This window comes from Pelophylax lessonae (assembly GCF_965119305.1).
Source record: "Pelophylax lessonae genome assembly, chromosome: 3".
NCBI lineage: Eukaryota > Metazoa > Chordata > Amphibia > Anura > Ranidae > Pelophylax > Pelophylax lessonae.
In genome coordinates, this window is record NC_138770.1 from 88,565,220 (window position 1) to 88,583,349 (window position 18,130).

At 43.5% G+C, this 18,130-nt stretch overlaps 1 protein-coding gene across 1 annotated transcript in view; it reads right to left on the bottom strand.

Moving 5' to 3' along the window:
* LOC309551304 (cytochrome P450 2K1-like) overlaps nucleotides 1-17,830 on the bottom strand; it is a 54,704-nt gene extending 36,874 nt beyond the window's left edge. Inside the window, exons 1-2 of the mRNA XM_082251836.1 lie at nucleotides 17,682-17,830; nucleotides 7,269-7,464 (exon numbers count right to left, since the gene is read on the bottom strand). Coding sequence (XP_082107962.1) covers nucleotides 7,269-7,451 — 183 coding nt within the window. The 5' untranslated portion in view covers nucleotides 7,452-7,464; nucleotides 17,682-17,830. The remainder of the gene's footprint in view (nucleotides 1-7,268; nucleotides 7,465-17,681) is intronic.
* Between the last annotated feature and the right edge of the window lie 300 nt (nucleotides 17,831-18,130).

Consider the following 18,130-nt stretch of genomic DNA (forward strand, 5'->3'; position numbering starts at 1 on the left):
GCATTTTAATGGAGTATGCACACTCAATGAATATAATATCTAGTCAATGAATATAATACCTAGATGTATTAATATTTTTTTTTGCTCGTTTAAATATGGTTTTGCAAAACAAGGGGGAAGTTGAGCTTGTATCCATTTAGGTTGAGGTTTGTGTATGTAGATACAAAGAAACATTGTTTCTTTTTATCTACCTTTCTGTTTATTGATTTACAGATTAAGTGGATGAACTTTGGTCTGCAGATGAAGTCAGTTTAAAGCAAACGTTCAAGTAAAATTTTTATTTGAGTAAACTGTTCCTCTGTTTAACCCCCTAATAGCCCTTAATTTACTTATTTTCTCCATTTAATTATTATTTACCTGCTGATTTTTTTAACTTCTATTTTATAAACTATTAATAATTGAAACTTTTTTTTTTTTTGCTTTGTTCATTAATATTTTTACAAATACAAATATTTACACTTTCACATTGAAAAAGGCGCAAACTTAAAAAAAAAAAAAAAAAATGTATTTCATTAGTAAATAACAGTGCTTTGTACCACTGCTGACAGCTGAAGTGTAAATAAAACAGTTGCGGTAGGTATCAGGAATTGGTATCGGCGAGTACTAAAAAAGGATTGGTACTCTTAAAAAAAATGGTGGGCGCATGCGCGGTGGCTCCCTGGATGGCCGCTTAGTCCGGGAGCTCCGTCCCTCTGTGACCGCACGGACATCCCCACAGCACTGACCGGCATACCACCGCCGCCTCGGGACGCCGATCCACAGCGGAACGCCCAGCCCACATCACGGGACACCCGAGGACCGGCTCCCAGGTCCGCAGGGACCTCTCTAAGCAACTGGATTCGGCGGCCTCCCGCCCTGGCAGCCCCAAGATGGCGGCCGCTCCACCTCACAGTACGGGACCCGAGGGAGAGGTGGACATAACAGATGTCCCGACGCCTGCCATGACTATCAGGTCGGTTACTGACAGCCCGACCACCCCCCAGGGCTTGCCTCAACTCCTGTCCCCAGCGTCCACAGTCTCCCTGCTTGACAGAACCCTGGAGGAATTAACCCAGTGCCCGGCTGCGGCCTATACAGCTGTCCAGAGCACCTCACAGGGCCCCCTGCCTTTTCCTCAACCTCACCAGCAAGATCTTTCCTACCTCATGCATACCTTCTCCCAGATGCTTTCACAGGGTCTGGCACAGACTGCTTCCCAAATAACCTCTGCCATCCACAATGATCTCCAGAACCTGGGATCCAGACTGGAGGCAATAGAACTTAAATCAGACCAGACTGTCCTTAAAATTAACCAAAATTCAGCCAGAATGCAGGAATTACATGACCAACTGGACACTGCTTTATCCAAAATTGATGAGCTTGAGAATCGCTCCAGGCGATACAATTTTAGGATCAGGGGATTACTGGAAAATATTAAAGATGTTGATGATGCCGTTACCACTTTCATCCAGGACCTGATCCCTGACATACCACCTCACCGGCTGGAACTGGATAGAGCTCATAGGGCTCTCAGAGCCCCCCTCCCTGACGGATCCCCGAGGGATATTATCGTCAAGCCACACTTTTACAAAGTAAAAGAGGCGGTCATGAGGATCGCACGACGCTCCGACCATCTGGTTATCCAAGGTCACCCCATTCAAATTTTCGCAGATCTATCGCCTACTACTATTCAGAAAAGGCGTTCCCTCAAACCACTCCTTCAAGTTTTGCAGCAGAAGGCGATCAAGTATTGGTGGTCCTTTCCCTTCCGCCTTACTTTTCTTCACCAACAACGCACCTATAGCTTCTCGGCTCTTCCTGATGGCGAACAGCTCCTCCTGAAACTTGGTCTCATCACTCAAGACCCCACCTCCTCAGCTCATAACAGAAGCTCTGGCTCTTACAAGCGCCCTTCTCCTCAGAGCCCCCTGGTTCCAGCTTGGCAGAAGCAGCAGTTCAAGAGGGCCAAAGATACTAAACCACCCTAGACATTCTCCACGTCTGGGTTATCTCTCCACATTTTTCTTGCAGGACTCGTTCCTGTTTTTTCTTACCCTGTGAGGGGCTCGGCCCCACGGTTACTTTCTACATCGACCCCACTACATAATATTTTTCCCCTTTTTTTTTGTGTTTTTTTTTTTTTTGTTGCTCAAAGGTATTGGACATCTTCTAATACTGTTTTTTCTTATATAGTATGCTGATTTGGTTACATTGTTGGAGGTTATGCCCCCGTTGACAGTTAATACTATTGGACTCTTCAGGTGGTGAACACTGGCTTCTTGAAATTTTTTTTAAATATGTCATTTTTATTGTTTGCTTTTTTCTTTTGATTGGGGTGTCTGGTCACAGCGGGATTCCTGCTGCGCCTCGCTCCGTCTCTTCCTGGGACTTTTTCCCCCAGTTGAGTGGTGCTGATGCCTTCGCTCCTCGAAGACATCTATGGGATTCAGGGGTTGGTGGGATCTGGCCTACCTCTCCTGATTTGGGTGGGGATTATTTCTTGCAATGAAAGTTGGCTAACGTTGCAGTATGTGTTCTTTTTTTGTCTTTTTATTTTGTTTTCTCTTCTCTCTCCCCTTTTCTTTCCTCCTCCCCCCCCCCCCTCTGGTCACCGGGGGTCTCTCTCATTCTTTCCTACAGGGATTACGTCTTCCAGGACCGTCGCCATGTTTGAGCTTCGCTGCCCACCTTGACAGGCTCCGGACTTGTTGCTTTGCTCCACCCTCGGCTCCTCAAGTTCTGCTGAACCGATGACGACACCGAATACCGCCTCCCGCCCTTGGAAGATTGCTTCTTACAATGTCCAAGGCATTAATTCCCCGTCGAAGAGACGTAAGCTTTTCAATCTGTACCACTCTCACCACATTGACATTGCATTCACTCAGGAGACTCACTTCCCGGCATCTTACAGGCCTTTGTTTGTCCACCCCAAGTATCCTCAATTTTATTTGGCCAATGCTACCGATAAAACCAGGGGAGTTGCAATATTCTTTGGGCGCCACGTTCATTTTGAACTGACCCGGAAAATAGAGGACCAGGAGGGGAGGTATTTATTACTTGTAGGCTTACTGGGGGGTTTAAAATACTCTCTTCTATCTTACTACGCCCCGAATAAACGCCAAGATCTGTTTTTTCGCCACTTGGCCACACACATCATTCCCCAGGCAGAAGGCACATTAATCATGGGGGGGGACTCTAATGTAGCCTTAGACCAAAGTCTGGACAAATCCCGCCCGGGTATCCCCTCTCTTTGCCGTCCTCCCAGGCAGAGTACTAGGATAGCTAAGCTGCTCTTTTCGGAAGGGTTGGTGGACATTTGGAGGGAACATAATCCCCATGCCAAAGACTACACTCATTTCTCTGCCCCACACAACCTCTTATCGAGGATAGATCATATTTTTATCTCTGCGCGGGCGGTTCCATACACGCTTAAATCCTTCATTAAGGACTCGCCTATCTCTGACCATGCCATGGTTGTCTTACTGCTACATCGCACTCATTCCTCTGAGGGTACGTTTCGGTGGCGTCTTAATGAGGCGCTTTTAAGCAACCCGACTCACTGCACAATTATATCTAAAGCTCTTGAGGAGTACTTCTCTTCCAATGTCACTCCAGAGGTCTCCCCCGAGACTATCTGGGCTGCTCACAAGGCGGTTATCCGGGGCAAGTTGATTCAACTTTCCACCAACCTCAAGCGTCAGAGGCGGGTGGACCTGCTTAAATTGGAATCAGACTTTCTTGCTCTTAGTAAGGACCACAAACGGAACCCTACCCCGACTTCAAAAATTCGCCTGGAGGAATCCAGACTTCAATTGAATCTCGCATTGACGACTGAGGCAGAGAAACAACTCCGTTGGTCGGGGGCAAAATTTTATGCTTCCACCGACAAGATTGGCCCCAGACTCGCAGCTAAATTGACCCCCAGACAGCGTTCGCTCACGATTCCTAAAATTAGAACGTCTCAGGGCACACTCTCCCAAGATCCCCAAAAGGCTTTGCAGTCCTTTCATTCTTTTTATTCTAAATTATACGACTTTGAATCCCGATCACCCTCCCGGGAAACGCTTTCCTTTTTAGACGGACTTTCACTCCCCTGTCTCAGTCGAGAACATAGGGATATTTTGGAGGACCCTATTTCCGAATCGGAAGTCTTGTTGGTAATCAAGCACTTGAAGACAGGGTCCACCCCTGGGCCCGATGGGTTCTCCTCGCTCTACTATAAAACCTTCGGGCTTAATTTAGCGCCTCACCTCTGCAGATTTTACAACGGGCTGCAAAAGGGGGAGCCTATTGAGAGGGCCTTAAATTCGGCATATATTTCGGTCATCCCCAAACCGGGCAAGGACCACAGCGAAGTTAGCAACTATAGACCTATTTCTCTCATTAACGTGGACCTTAAAATATTGACGAAGGTCCTCGCTAACAGGCTATCCAGCTTCATTAGTACATATGTCCACAAAGACCAGTCGGGTTTTATACCTGGGAGACAGGGATCCGACCAAATTAGGAGAGCTGTAGACCTTATTTCTTTGGCCAACTCCAGATGGGATGGTGGCCCTCACCAAGATACTTTGCTCCTTTCTCTCGACTTACATAAGGCGTTTGACTCCCTCTCTTGGCCTTATCTCTTTGAGACCCTCCAGAGGTGGGGTTTTGGCACCAAATTCCTCAATATCTTGCGAGCCCTCTATTCGCTACCCTCTGCCCAGGTTCGGTTGCTGGGACACTACTCTGCTTCTATCCCCATTAGGAGGGGCACGCGACAGGGATGCCCCCTATCACCCCTTATATTTGCGATTGCCATAGAATCCCTGGCGATTGCGATCCGCCACCACTCAGACATTCATGGAGTTTGCTGTGGTCCGACAGAGCACAAATGCGCTCTTTTTGCAGATGATGTCCTACTCTTCCTGACATCCCCTGTTGTCTCGCTCCCCTCCGTTATGCGCTTGCTCCAGAAGTTCTCCCTTGCCTCTGGCCTCACCGTGAATTTCTCCAAATCCATGGCTATCAACATCACGGTTCCCATACCTACTCTCGACGCTCTAAAACCTTCCTTTCCATTTCTCTGGTGTCATGCCTCGCTCCCCTACTTGGGAGTGCACCTTACCCGGTCCATCACCACTTTGTACCAGACTAATTACCCCCCCTTGTTCAGAAAGTTGAAGGCTGACATTTCATGCTGGGATTTTCACAACCTCTCCTGGCTGGGCAGGATAAACTCAGTCAAAATGACCCTGCTACCAAGGCTGCTGTATTTCTTTAGTTCCCTGCCCATCCCTCTTCATAAAAGCCATCTGAACGCCTTACAATCCAGTGTAGTGAAATTTGTTTGGGGCAAGAAGGGTTACCGATGTTCACGCTCGGTACTGTTCCGACAAAGGAAACAAGGCGGATTGGCCTTACCCAATCTGTGGAAATATTATCAGGCAGCTCAGCTAGCCCAGTTTTCTGTGATCTATACCCGCGGTCTGAAACCCGACTGGGTTCACATTGAGAGGCAGGCTATCCCTACTTACACACTGGACTATGTCGCCTGGAGCCCACCTAAGCTCCAACCTGCGATCTTGGCACCCACCCTATCGCACTCTATCAGCCTATGTAGACAGCTCTATCGACTCCCTAGTCTGGTCTCACCCATGAGGCCGTTAACTCATTTATTCCATCATCCCCAATTCTTGCCCGGGCATGACGTCAAAGCTTTTCACTGGTGGACAAACAAGGGTCTGTACCACATAGGAAATTTCCTATCGCCCTCCGGCCCACTCTCCCTCTCCCATTGCATTAACAAACTTGAGATGCCGGCATCCGAGAGGTTCCGGTTTCTTCAAATTACCCATTTTCTGCATGCAATGTGGTCAGACAAACAGGTACCTCCACGATTGACATCCTATGAGCGGTGGTGTTCTGAATCATCGGAGCCGAGGGGGGGCATATCTACCATATACGCAGCCCTGATGGATCCCTTAGATAAGCCAGCTTATGCCCTCAAATGGGAAAGTGACTTACAGACAGCTTACTCGCTAGACGAATGGCACCGTATGTTTCATAGATCCTTCAAAGGCATCATTAACACGACTCTCATTGAGGCAAACGTTAAAATTTTGACTCGGTGGTATTTGGTACCGACCCGTCTGGCACTTATGTTCCCTGGCTCATCACCCTTGTGTTTCAGGGGTTGTGAACTCCAGGGGTCCTTCATTCACATCTGGTGGACATGCCCTAGAATCCGTTCCTTTTGGAATAAATTTTTCCACCTACTTCGACAAGTCACGAACCTACAGGTCCCCCAAACACCTCATGACACCTTCCTCCATGACTTCCCACGGACGTATCCTAAGAACTTGTCCACCCTATTGTTTTTTATGCTCCTGGGCGCGAAGCTCACGTTGGCTAAGTCCTGGAAACAACCTTCGGTCTCCCTTGCCGCTGCTAAACGGAAGATCTCTTGGATCATGGCCCAGGAAAAAATGGTGGCAATCTTCCAGGACCGATTAGCTAAGTTTGAAGCTGTTTGGGATCCATGGGCTCAATACCTGCATATAACCTTGTAGACTCCCCTGACTTGCCTACCACACCTACTGTACCCCCGGTGACTCTCCCTCCCTTCCTTCATCCTCGTCCTGCTTACTCATCCCTTCTTCCTTATTTCTGTCTCTCTTTCCCTGTTCTTTCTACTCATTTCGTCTGATTTTTGTATTTTATTTTCCTTTTTTATTTTATTGCTTTTAGGATTGGGGCTTCCCCCACTCCTCCTTGTGGAGCCTTTTCCCATTGCACCTGCCTCCGTTCCTGCTAAGGGTTTCTTCTGCTGAGAGCCCTGTTATGTCTTGGTGAGAGGCCTGGTCCCCAAATGTGTCGCAACCCTCCTGGGTGCTTGGGGCCAGGGTTTCCCTCACCAATTTGCTTTATGTTCACCCCTCCTCCCCACAATATTCCGCTTGGCTCCCGGGGGGATCTGGGGAAGTCTCTCCGTCACTGGTTCCGGTTTATTAGCACACGTAATGGGCCTTTTCTTTGGTCGTCATTCTTAGTTGGCCAGTAAATGCTCTTCTGTGTACTTTATTGTTATTATACATTGTTCAGATCGATCTCTTGTATCATTGTTGATTGCTAGTGGCTGCATTTGACAGTTTGTATTGCTTTTGTTGTATTCAAAATAAAATATTTGAAAGAGAAAAAAAAATGGTATTGGTGCATCCCTGATTAATATTATTATTAATATCATCATATTTATTATCATATATTATTATATTATTCTGCTCAGTTGCTATGCCAATGCAACATACCTCTAAGAAGGTCCTGTATGGTCTTTTCAGATCCAGAATATGCATGTTTCCAATGATGGGTAATGGTTTTGGGCCAGGTGGAAAATTTGGGTAAACATTCTGTGTGGAGTCATGAGTAATCTTCACCAGAAAAAGACAGAGCAGAACTAGCAGAAGAATGGTAATTGGGTCAGTGAAAAACATGACTCCAGAATTCCTACAAAGAAATAGAAATGTCTTATGTTTTAAAGAATAATGCAGTTATAAAATGAAGGTCTTTAGTTAATTTACTTTTTTTTTTTTTCAAATACATATTTTATTAACATTACTGTATTGAATATGCTGTAGTCTTTACTGGGGTTGCTTTACTAAAGCCTATTCACTAAGCAAAATTAACATTTACAGTCTCTTATCTTTTAGTAAATCAGACCCATAATCTGAAATTAGATATGTACAAATGCGCAACAATATTATCCAGGTAATAAAACAGCAAAGACATTCATTGAAACCTCTGAGAATGTCACTGATCACATTTTTTCTAGCTTGCCCTACACACAACTGGTAAACAGGTCAGCTCAGATGATGTCAGTTGCCCAAACAGACTTTGAACCATGCAGCATATGCTGCAAATCTCTGTCTGGAAACCACCCCTCACTGTGTGCTTCACCCATACGGGTTTACACATTTGTTTTTAAATAGATAGGAAGGTGTATTATATTTACTTGTTTTAAACTTTTTTTTTTTTAACATTTCTTAAGTTACTTGTAGGCTTCCGGGCCTAGACAAATGATGACATATATCCCCAGAGGCTTCAGGAGGGGAGGATGTTTTATTCATTATAATTTTTATTAATTTTAATCATTTCTACAAAACCTTTAAAAAAAGACAGTGTTCCTTCGGTTATACAAATTACAAATTTATGTTTTCCACTCCTTTCCCATTTCCCTATTCCCCTCCAGTCCCCTTACATTTACCCAGTTCCATCATCTTGATCCTATCCCTCTTTTCAGCGTACATATTGACAGATATTAACTTTCAGATCCTGCTCCCTATTAAGCAGAGTGCAATATAAAATTTACCTGCTGCTCCTCTGATAGGCAGACAGAGCCAAAAACTATACTCACTCTCTAGCACCTACCTAGGAGGGTGCTACACTCACCCCCACCAAACAAGCCATGTCCTCATAGGCTCTGGGGCAACCGCCTCCTACAAAAATTGTCTCCAAAAATTTTCTAACGGAGTAACCCAAAAACATGAAAAAGGGGGAAAAGGGAAATAAAACGTACATAATAATACATTTCGTAGAAAAATAGACATTTTACTGTACAAATATTCACAAGGCATTTATGCATAAAGGCGCATTAACTCAATGCACCCCCAACCAAACATAAATCTGTTTGGGTGAGTGAACATATCATCCTAACTGACTGAACTACATACAATATTCACATTGTAAACTGTGGAGGGTCTAGCCAGACCCGGATATTCTGTGCACTCCTGCAAAATAAAAATAAAGTTAGAGCATTTACAGTAGTTCTACCTGAATTGGTGAGACTGCCCTCTCCTCAGAGGCAACTTTCTCACCCAAGATCCCTGACTATACACTCCAGTAGATATCACTTCCGGCAAACTTTTTTTTTTTTTTTTCAAATTATATCTTTATTTCTTTAAGTTCAGTTACATGAACATTTAATTCAATACATTTTAACTTCCAAAATTATAATATACAAAACATTTATGTCCCATATTCGGGACAGAAACCTTTCCTAATATTCTATAACCGAACCCAAGTCTCCCATTTCTTACCTTTTCCCTCTCTCCCCTTCCCCCCTCTCCTCCTGAGCCCCAAAAAAAAAAAAAAAAAAGACGATAGTTAATACTCTGTTATTCTCATTTATCTATTTATCTATTTTCTGCATATTAGTGGGCTAGTTCTTGCTCTATGATTACAGATTGACCTTCCTCTGAGTTGATATAGGCTTTCCACTGTTTCCATTTCTTCTCATATTTGTCAGTTTGTTGACGGGCAGATAGTACCAGTTTCTCCAAATTACTTATCTCCTCCACCTTCCTCAGCCACATGTTTATATTAGGTGGCTCAGTCTCTCTCCATCTAAGGGGTATACATATCTTTGCTGCGTTTACTAGATGTGGCATGATGGATTTTCTATAATTTTGCACCGGCTTACTGGGAGAGTGGAGCAGAAAGAGAGATGGTTCTTTAAGAAAGTCACATTCCATAATCTTCTGATTTGTCCTCCAAATCTGTTCCCAAAACACTTCTAGTTCAGGACATGTCCAGAATATATGTAACATTGTCCCTCTCTCTGTCCCACATCTCCAACAGCGGTGGGTATGTGATACCGAAATTTTATTCAATTTAACTGGAGTGTAATACCATCTGGTAAAAATTTTATAATTCAATTCTTGAATTCTAACACACATTGAGGTTGAGAATACTGACTTAATTATTTGGTTTTCCTGTTCTATTGAGAAGGTGGTACCCATTTCCCTTTCCCATTCCCTCAGGAACGGAAGCTTTCGCCGTTTTGCTGATGTCATTAACAGGGAGTACAATTTAGATATGGTATGCTCCAAAATCCCATTTTGGATACATATTTTTTCAAAAGGTAATACAGTTTTGTCCCCCTGAGAGGGCATCTGCAGCGTCCCTAGGAAGTGGCGTAATTGAAATGCTCTCCATAAATCTAGGCCAAAACGCCCTGAAACGTTTGTTAATTCCTCCATGGTTACCCATCCTGTCTCTGAGATAAAATCAGATATCTGAAATATTCCTCTCTCTGCTAATAACCTAAATTTCTTATCCTGATATCCTGTCTCGAAGTGGGGGTTACCCAAAACTGGGTACAGTAGGGAATTCTCCCGTATAATTTTATCCTGTTCAAATATTTTCGCGCATGTTTTAATTGTGTTTCCTATGATAGGGTGATTCTTCATGGATGCTGGAAGAGTTTTATAGCACCATGGAGCTCTTTTCAGCAAGGTCTCACATTGTGCCTGCTCTAAGTTTGGCCATATCTTATATTTTCCATGACGGCACCAATCTATCACTCTTCCCAATTGAATAGCTTGGTAATATTTCCTCATGTTCGGGACCGCTAAACCCCCTTCTGTTTTTGATTTAATTAGATATTTTTTCCCTATTCTCGGGCGTTTTGATTTCCAGATAAAATTCATTATCATGGTTTCGATCTGTGACAGGTATCGGGGTGGAATATGGATGGAAAGTGCCTGGAACATGTACAAAAATTTTGGTAAAACACTCATTTTAACTATATTGCACCTTCCAATCCATGAATACATTCCCCCTTTCCATTTTTGCAATAATAAACTTATTGATTTTAATAAGGGGCTGAAATTTAAGGTAAATAATTGCGATATTTTTGGTGTAATCAATGTCCAGAGATATTTTAGGGCCCTCTTTGTCCAGTTCAACTTGAAATTTACGTTTAATTGTTGTTGGAGTGCATCTGACAGTTCTATTCCCATTGTTTCGGACTTAATGAAGTTTATCTTCATATTCGATTGGGTACCATATCTCTCCAATTTGTATAACAAATTGGGAAGTGATATAGTTGGATTTGCATACGCTGATATTTTATATTGGTCCTTCCCCACTTTGATACCTGAAATATCAGGATTCATTCGAATTTTGCAGACGAAGGGCTCCAGGGATAATACGAACAGGAGTGGAGACAGGGGGCATCCCTGTCTTGTTCCGTTTACAATTAAGAATTCTGAAGAAAGAATTCCATTTACCTTCACTCTAGCCGATGGGATTGAATAACTCTGTGTTATCCATTTTAACATTTTTTTCTCCTATTCCTATATAGCGTAGGACAACAAACATATATTCCCACCTGACCCTGTCAAACGCTTTCTCTGCGTCGGTATTAAGCAGGACCGATGGTATCTTATTTTGGTGTATTATGTGTATTAGATTCAGCAACTTGGTCGTATTGTCCCTTGCCTCTCGGGTTGGAACAAATCCGACCTGATCTAAATGGATCAATTTTGTCAGGTATTTCTGTAATCTTTCTGCTATGATCTTTGAAAAAATTTTAAAATCAGTATTCAGCAATGAAATTGGTCTGTAGCTTTTACAGGAGGAGGGGTCTTTCCCTTCTTTAGGGATTACCGTTATGTGAGCATGTATAGTTTCTTTAGGGATTCTATTCCCAGGACCCCAAACATTGAACATATCTCTCATAAATTCTTTCAGGTATGGGATTAACTTCTTATAGTAGTGTATAGTAAATCCGTCAGGACCAGGCGCCTTTCCTGCTTTGATATTTTTTATAGTTTCCATTATCTCAGCTACTGTGATTGGGGATTCGAGAATCTTACTCTCCTCTTCTGACAGTTGGGGCATTTGTGAAGTTTGTACATATTCCTCCAGCTGCGTATGTGGGACTATCGGGGTTTTTAAATTATATAAAGTTTCGTAATATTTTTTGAATTCTTGAGTTATCTGTTTAGGGTAGGTAAATTTCTGTCCTGCATCATTTACTATGTATGGTATATAGGATGTCAAGTTTTCATCTCTAAGTGATCTTGCTAGTAGCCTTCCGCATTTATCTCCTGATTCATAGATATTCTTTTTAGTTTTCTGAATTGCTGCTTTGGCTCTGAAAGATAAGAGTTTGTTAATCTCCTTTCTTATTCTTAATAATTCTGCCTTTCCCTCTATTGTCGGTGCATGTTTATGTTTTGCTTCTACTTTATATAAAGATTGGAGTAAGTGGTCTAGTTGTTTGTTTCGTTGTTTTTTGATCCTTGCCCCATGCTTGATTAAAATACCCCGTATAACTGCTTTGTGAGTTTCCCATATTATGCCTGGATCTGAGTCTTCAGTGGTATTAGTTAAAAAAAAGAATTCTATTTCTGATTCGACCTCTACCATAGTCTCCTGATCCTGTAAAAGACTTTCATTCAATCTCCAAGTTGTTTCTCTCCTTTCTCTTTTATTTGGTAGCTCGTAAGTTATTATAATTGGGGCATGGTCGGACCAAGTTACTGAACCCATCTTTATATCTTTTATAGCGTGTAGTTGGCTGTGTGGAATTAGGAAATAATCTATATTATTTTTGTTGATATAATCTATATTAATACATTATTATGTATTGTTGATGTAAGTGGGAATAGAATGAATAATCTCTTTCTCCTGGGTGCCTAAGACGCCATGCATCTATTAATTGTCCTTCCCGTAATATTTTGGCAAACTTTTTTTGTACTCTAGAAGGGATTGAGGATACACCCCGGGATGTGTCCTCTGATGGGATCAAAGGAATATTCAAATCTCCCCCTATTATTAGTTGTCCCTCTCTAAACTCATTGAGTATATCCATCCCTCTTCTCAGGAATCCGTCTTGTTTTGTATTTGGGACGTACATGTTGGCTAGTGTAACTACGGTCTCTCGTATAGTCCCTTTTATAAATAGGTAGCGACCATTCGGGTCATTCAAGATTTGCTTGGTGGTGGGAAGAGGGTAGATAGAGGGAAAATCCCTCCCCCCCCTCGGCCCCTCCCCCCCCATCCCCCCAACCCCTCCAAGGGGTCAGCTTCGTAATCCTTTCCTCCTTCACCGACTCCTTCCCCCTCTCCTAATACTCCAATCAAACAACTGTTAGTTAAATCCTTCTCCATCCTTCACTCCTCATTAGAAAGTTCCTGAGTTATTTAATCTTGCCAAAGGAGGAGAAAAAAAAAAGGGGAGAATACCCCCCACTCTCCGTGTTCTATCACCCTCTTAGGGACCCCTTAATACGGTCCTACTAAACAAAAAAGTGTTTAATCTGAAAAAACGGGAAACAAAAAAAAAAGGGAGTGCTGTGCAATAAATATTTAAAATATTGTTATTTGTGTAAACCTCCTTCTCCTCTCTTATCTATTATTCCCTCTTATTCCCTATTTACCCAGTGTATACAATTATCTGCTCATTTGTGTTGAGAACAAACCCACAACATAAAAAAGAAAAGAAAAACCACGAAAAGAAAAAACCTCAAAACCCCCCAAAAAAAAAAAAAAAAGACAAAACACAATCCCTCTTTACTCAAAAAAAAGACCAATCACACCCACTCTACACTCGTGTACGTGTCTTCTAGTGATGTTTATAAAAAAAAAAAGAAAAAACAGAGAAAAAAAAGAAGAAGAAAAAAACCCCTCCTTCAACTATAGGTAATTAGAACAGTGCAAAGGTTCATGTTCAACAGTTAGTCTATCAAGGGGGTCAGGAAGTCTTCTTTCTGCCCCTTACCAAAAAAAAGGGGGTGAGGTATGTACATATATCTTGAACAGTTAGAAAAACATAACACAACATACAGTTCAACCCTTAAAAAAAAAAAAAAGAAGGTGAGGTTGAGGAGAGAGGAGATATCAAGAGAACAAAAGGTAAATTATATATATATAGCTTCCCTCTCCTCCTTCCAAAAAAAAAAAAAAAGAAAAAAAAAGGGGGGGGGGGCCGGAATTCCCCTCATCCCCCACCCTCTCTCCCTCTCTCCTCCGTCTTGATCCTTAATTTGTCCAGGCTTCTCAGGCATGTGCTGTCCTATTTCCATTCAGCCTCCTTTCATGGGGTCCCCCACTTGGGTATCCCATTTTTCTGGGAGAAATTGTGAGCCAGTCTTGCACTTGCACAGGTTCAGTGCCAAGGAAGTCAAATAAATTATATAAGTCTTCTGGGGTGCGGAGGACAAACGAGTTTCATTCCTTAAAAAAAGTCACTGCCAACGGGTATCCCCATCTGTACTTGAAACCTAACTGTTTTGCTCTTTCCAGCACTGGCCGTAATAATGCTCTGCGGTATAAAGTAGTTTTAGACAGGTCCGGGAGTATCTTTATTTTAGCCCCTGCAATTTCAACCGTACCTATATCCCAGGCTTTGCGAAGGATCTCCTCTTTCTGTGTGTAATAGTGTGTTTTGCACACTATGTCCCGGGGTCTGTTGGGGTCTGTATTTCTAAACCCCGCAACTCTATGGACTCTGTCTATTTCCATGGGGGCCGCTGGGTGAGAGGTGGGGGCTAACAGTTTTAAAAAATGTCTCTCACCTTCTCCTGTAGATTTTCCCCTTCCTCCTCAGGGACACCTCTCAGCTTCAAATTACCCCTGCGGATCCGGTCTTCTAAGTTTTCCATATATAGTTGCATATTAATAGTAGCTTCTGACAGTGCTTCCGTAGTTTTCCTTATTCCCACAACTTGTTCTTTAACCACGGTGATCTCTGCTTCCTTTGAGGCAACTCTGTTTGATAACTGAACCATATCCTTACGGAGCTCTTGCATGTCTGTCCGGTGTGTCTCTTCAATCCGCATAATCAGCGCCTCTATCTCAGTTTTTGTGGGGAGCGCTTTCAATAGGTCTTTAATGTCCGGGTTCTCCAGCTCCTGTTGTTTAATGGGGTCTAGTCTGGCTTCCCTCACTGCAGTTACCACCAAGCTTGTGGATGGCTGTCGCCATCTTGACCTCAGGCGTTCCAGACAACTGGTGGTGGAAGTATTGTTGAATATCGCCTGATCTCCTCTGCGGGCGGGGCCTTTCCGCAGCTGAACGATCGCTGGTCGAGCGGGTCACCAGGCGAGTCCTGGCCGGTTTGCTTGTTTGCATGCCGCGCTAGTAATGCTGTGTCGGGCTGGTCCGGGAGCGTGGTGAGCGAGAGCCTCACTCAAGCGTCCTCACATCTCGCCCTCTCCAGGCCACTCCCCCAACCTCCGGCAAACTTGACTCGGCGTTCAGTTGTTACTCCTGGACAGGTGACAACCAAACCCTATGAAAGCTAACTATCTACCTTCTGAGTCACAATTTGCGACTAAAATAGGCACAGTCTCTTTAGCACCTGGGCAACATGTCTTCTTTAAGGACAAGTTGTTTGCTGGAGCCTGAGCAAGCTTGTCCAACTTGTAGGGGTCAACAGGCTCTTCAGGGGCCCTTACACTTGGGCACCCCCCCACCAAAGAGACTTCAGGCCACTACCTGCTCTCCTGAGGTAGCAACCTGCACAAAGTTCCTTCACTAGCCGTTGGCCCAACAAATTCTTTACAAAGTATATTTGTAGAAAAAGTCTTTCTGTAAAAGATTCTCCTCTTCAGCCAGATGGCCCAAACTACTCCACAGAGTGTCCTTTTAACTTGAGGTGGCTAATGATCCTGGCCCAATGGCCCAAAAGGATCTCCATAGTATCATTAGATAAGGTGACTATAACAAGGGTCTCTTTTTGTAAAGTTGGAGGGTTGGCTCTCTTTGGTGAAACCACCCAACGGTGGCAATTGTAGATTTCACAATCCCATTTTGCAACTATAGAAGGGAAAGGGATAAGGCTTGGGATAAGGCTTGGGCCCTTTAACAACAAAAATAGCATTTTAAACAATAGCTGTACACTTTACATTCAGGCTCTCCAGCCCCTCTTCTTCCACAAGCTCTGTACTCAGTCTCTGAAAAGGTTAACATCCTGCATCCTTAGCAGCAGTAATCTGGGTGAGAAATTCGGACAACCGTCCCCTCAGAGTCTCTGACTTGGATGGACCAAGCCTGGCCAGATCCATTTTGACCTCCACACGATCAATGTAGATAGCCTGCCCAAAGTTCCAGTTGGTCTTTACAGACTGAAAGGTTTTCCATAACTCCGGCTTTGACTGGTTGCGGTGGGGTTTCGGGATGTAAAGAAAGTCCCTCAGCCTCGTCACACCAAGCCCCTCTCCTGGCCTCAAATCTCCAGCATGATCTCCCTAGGAGCATAAGGATAGTCATATCCATATTCCAAGGCCACCTTTCTCTGTTTCAGCCGTTGTAGTCTGGAGAACCTGGGGTGGGTATGTCTGTTACCTCTCCCAGGTGGGGAATATAGGGTCTCCTCCTTGGTGATGAGGGAGGCATAGGCCTCGTTTTGTTCCCGAGCCCAGGCATAGGTTCGAGGCAGGGATAGATCTGGGACCCATGTAAAGTAGGCCTCGCAGACCCCCAGATTCTTGGCACATTGTCCACGTACCACAGAATCCCTTGTCTCCTCATCAGGAATGCTTGCTGAAAACTGCTCCATTCTTCCGATCCCCAGTACCACTCGGTCTCTTCCTCTGACCTCCAGACACCAATCCCCTCCTCTGAGGATCCATAGTGATGCTGAAAGTTAGGAGACCCCCCCATCAATGGCCCCAGCCTCTTCCTCGCTGCTCACACTCACAGTCTTTCCCACCGCAGGCCATTGCATCGACTCCCCTCTACCTTTGTTAGAGCGGAATGCGTATCTGCTGCCTTATGCCTTAGTCTTCTCTGCATCAGGTGGCCACTGCTCGGCCCTCATTACCTGCATGCACATAGCTTCTATAGTGCGGGTCTCCTCTACTTGGCATACTGTAGTACCAGCAGGTGCCACTGGTCCTCGCCCCAGCAACACCCTAAGTACTCCTCTTCCTCCCACAGGAATTCCCGGTTCAGAAACTGACAGGACTCGAGTGACCCCAGTCTACCACAAAATGAGCCGAGACAGCAGTCTGTGCCAATCCCTGGGGCTGTATCAAAGCCTGTGTCCTCATTGGCCACGATTCCTCCACTGTCCTATGTGCTTCTCCATTGGGCACAGTGGGGACACTCCCTAAGACCATATGAATCACACACTGGGCACACTGAGCAGACCTAACTCACAGATCCTGCTCCGTGTTAAGCAGAGTGCAATATAGAATTTACCTGCTGCTCCTCTGATAGGCAGACAGAGACAAAAACTATACTCACTCTCTAGCACCTACCTAGGAGGGTGCTACATATATAAATATATATTCTACCCTCCATTCCCTGGCCATAGGGGCTTCTGTTTCAAACCATTTTTTTTGGGATTGTCCCCTTCGCAGCATTAAGCAGAGGGGGTTTCTTAGCTAAGCACAACCTCCTGCCTGCATGCCTGAGCTAAGGACAGGTGGATTCTCAAAAATAAATGCTATATAAATCATCTGCCCTTACTCAAGAGGGCCACAACCAGAAATGCTAAGGGGTGTTTTTAAAGTGATTTCTCAGAAAAAGCAAACATGGATGAATGGGTGAGTTTGCTTTAAATATTAACCTCCAGATATATATATATATTTTTTTTTTAATACCTAAAATTTCTTCCAGACCTGCTATTTAAAGGGATTCCCAGACCCATTAAAATGGTTTCATTAAAATACATACAATTTTTCCAAAGCAAAAAAACACATTCACAGTTGGAATATCTTAAGTTTGATATATATAAAAAAAAAAAAATGTCCCACCCTGCTACTTATCTTGTCACTATTGCTGAAAAAAAACATTGATTGGGCTCCACTAACCATAGACAATTGAACAAAAATTCTGAAAACTGCTTATTCTACTGCTGTATTGCCAGCTTTTAAGAGTTGTGCAGATAAAAGAATACTAGGTATGCAAACAAGCAAAAAAGTTCTAACCTTCACAGAACAGGATAGCAGCACACTTCCCTCGGTGTGTATGGTTGATGGATCCTGCCTTCCTCTTCCAACAATATTGCCCTGCTTGCAAAATTCACTGTAATTGAAAAGAGCTGAGAACACAACCTATGCTCCTCCCAGCATGTCAAGATAACACTGACCCAGTATTATAGGTTGGAGAAATGCTGTTGACACAGACATTAAAGGTCAATTCCACCTCTTGCAAAAAAAAAAAAATATAAAAAAAAAAAAAAAAGATTTTACTTAGAGTCAAAGGAAAGGTTTACATCCAACATACAACAATGAGAGCATATTCAAGACATAAATGCTTACACTGCATAAGATGCATGTAAAACTATCCATTGCAGTAGATAATGTTGGTCCATATCATAGGATTATATAAAAAAGTTTCAGTGACCATACAGTAGCAGAGGAAATATAGTCTACAA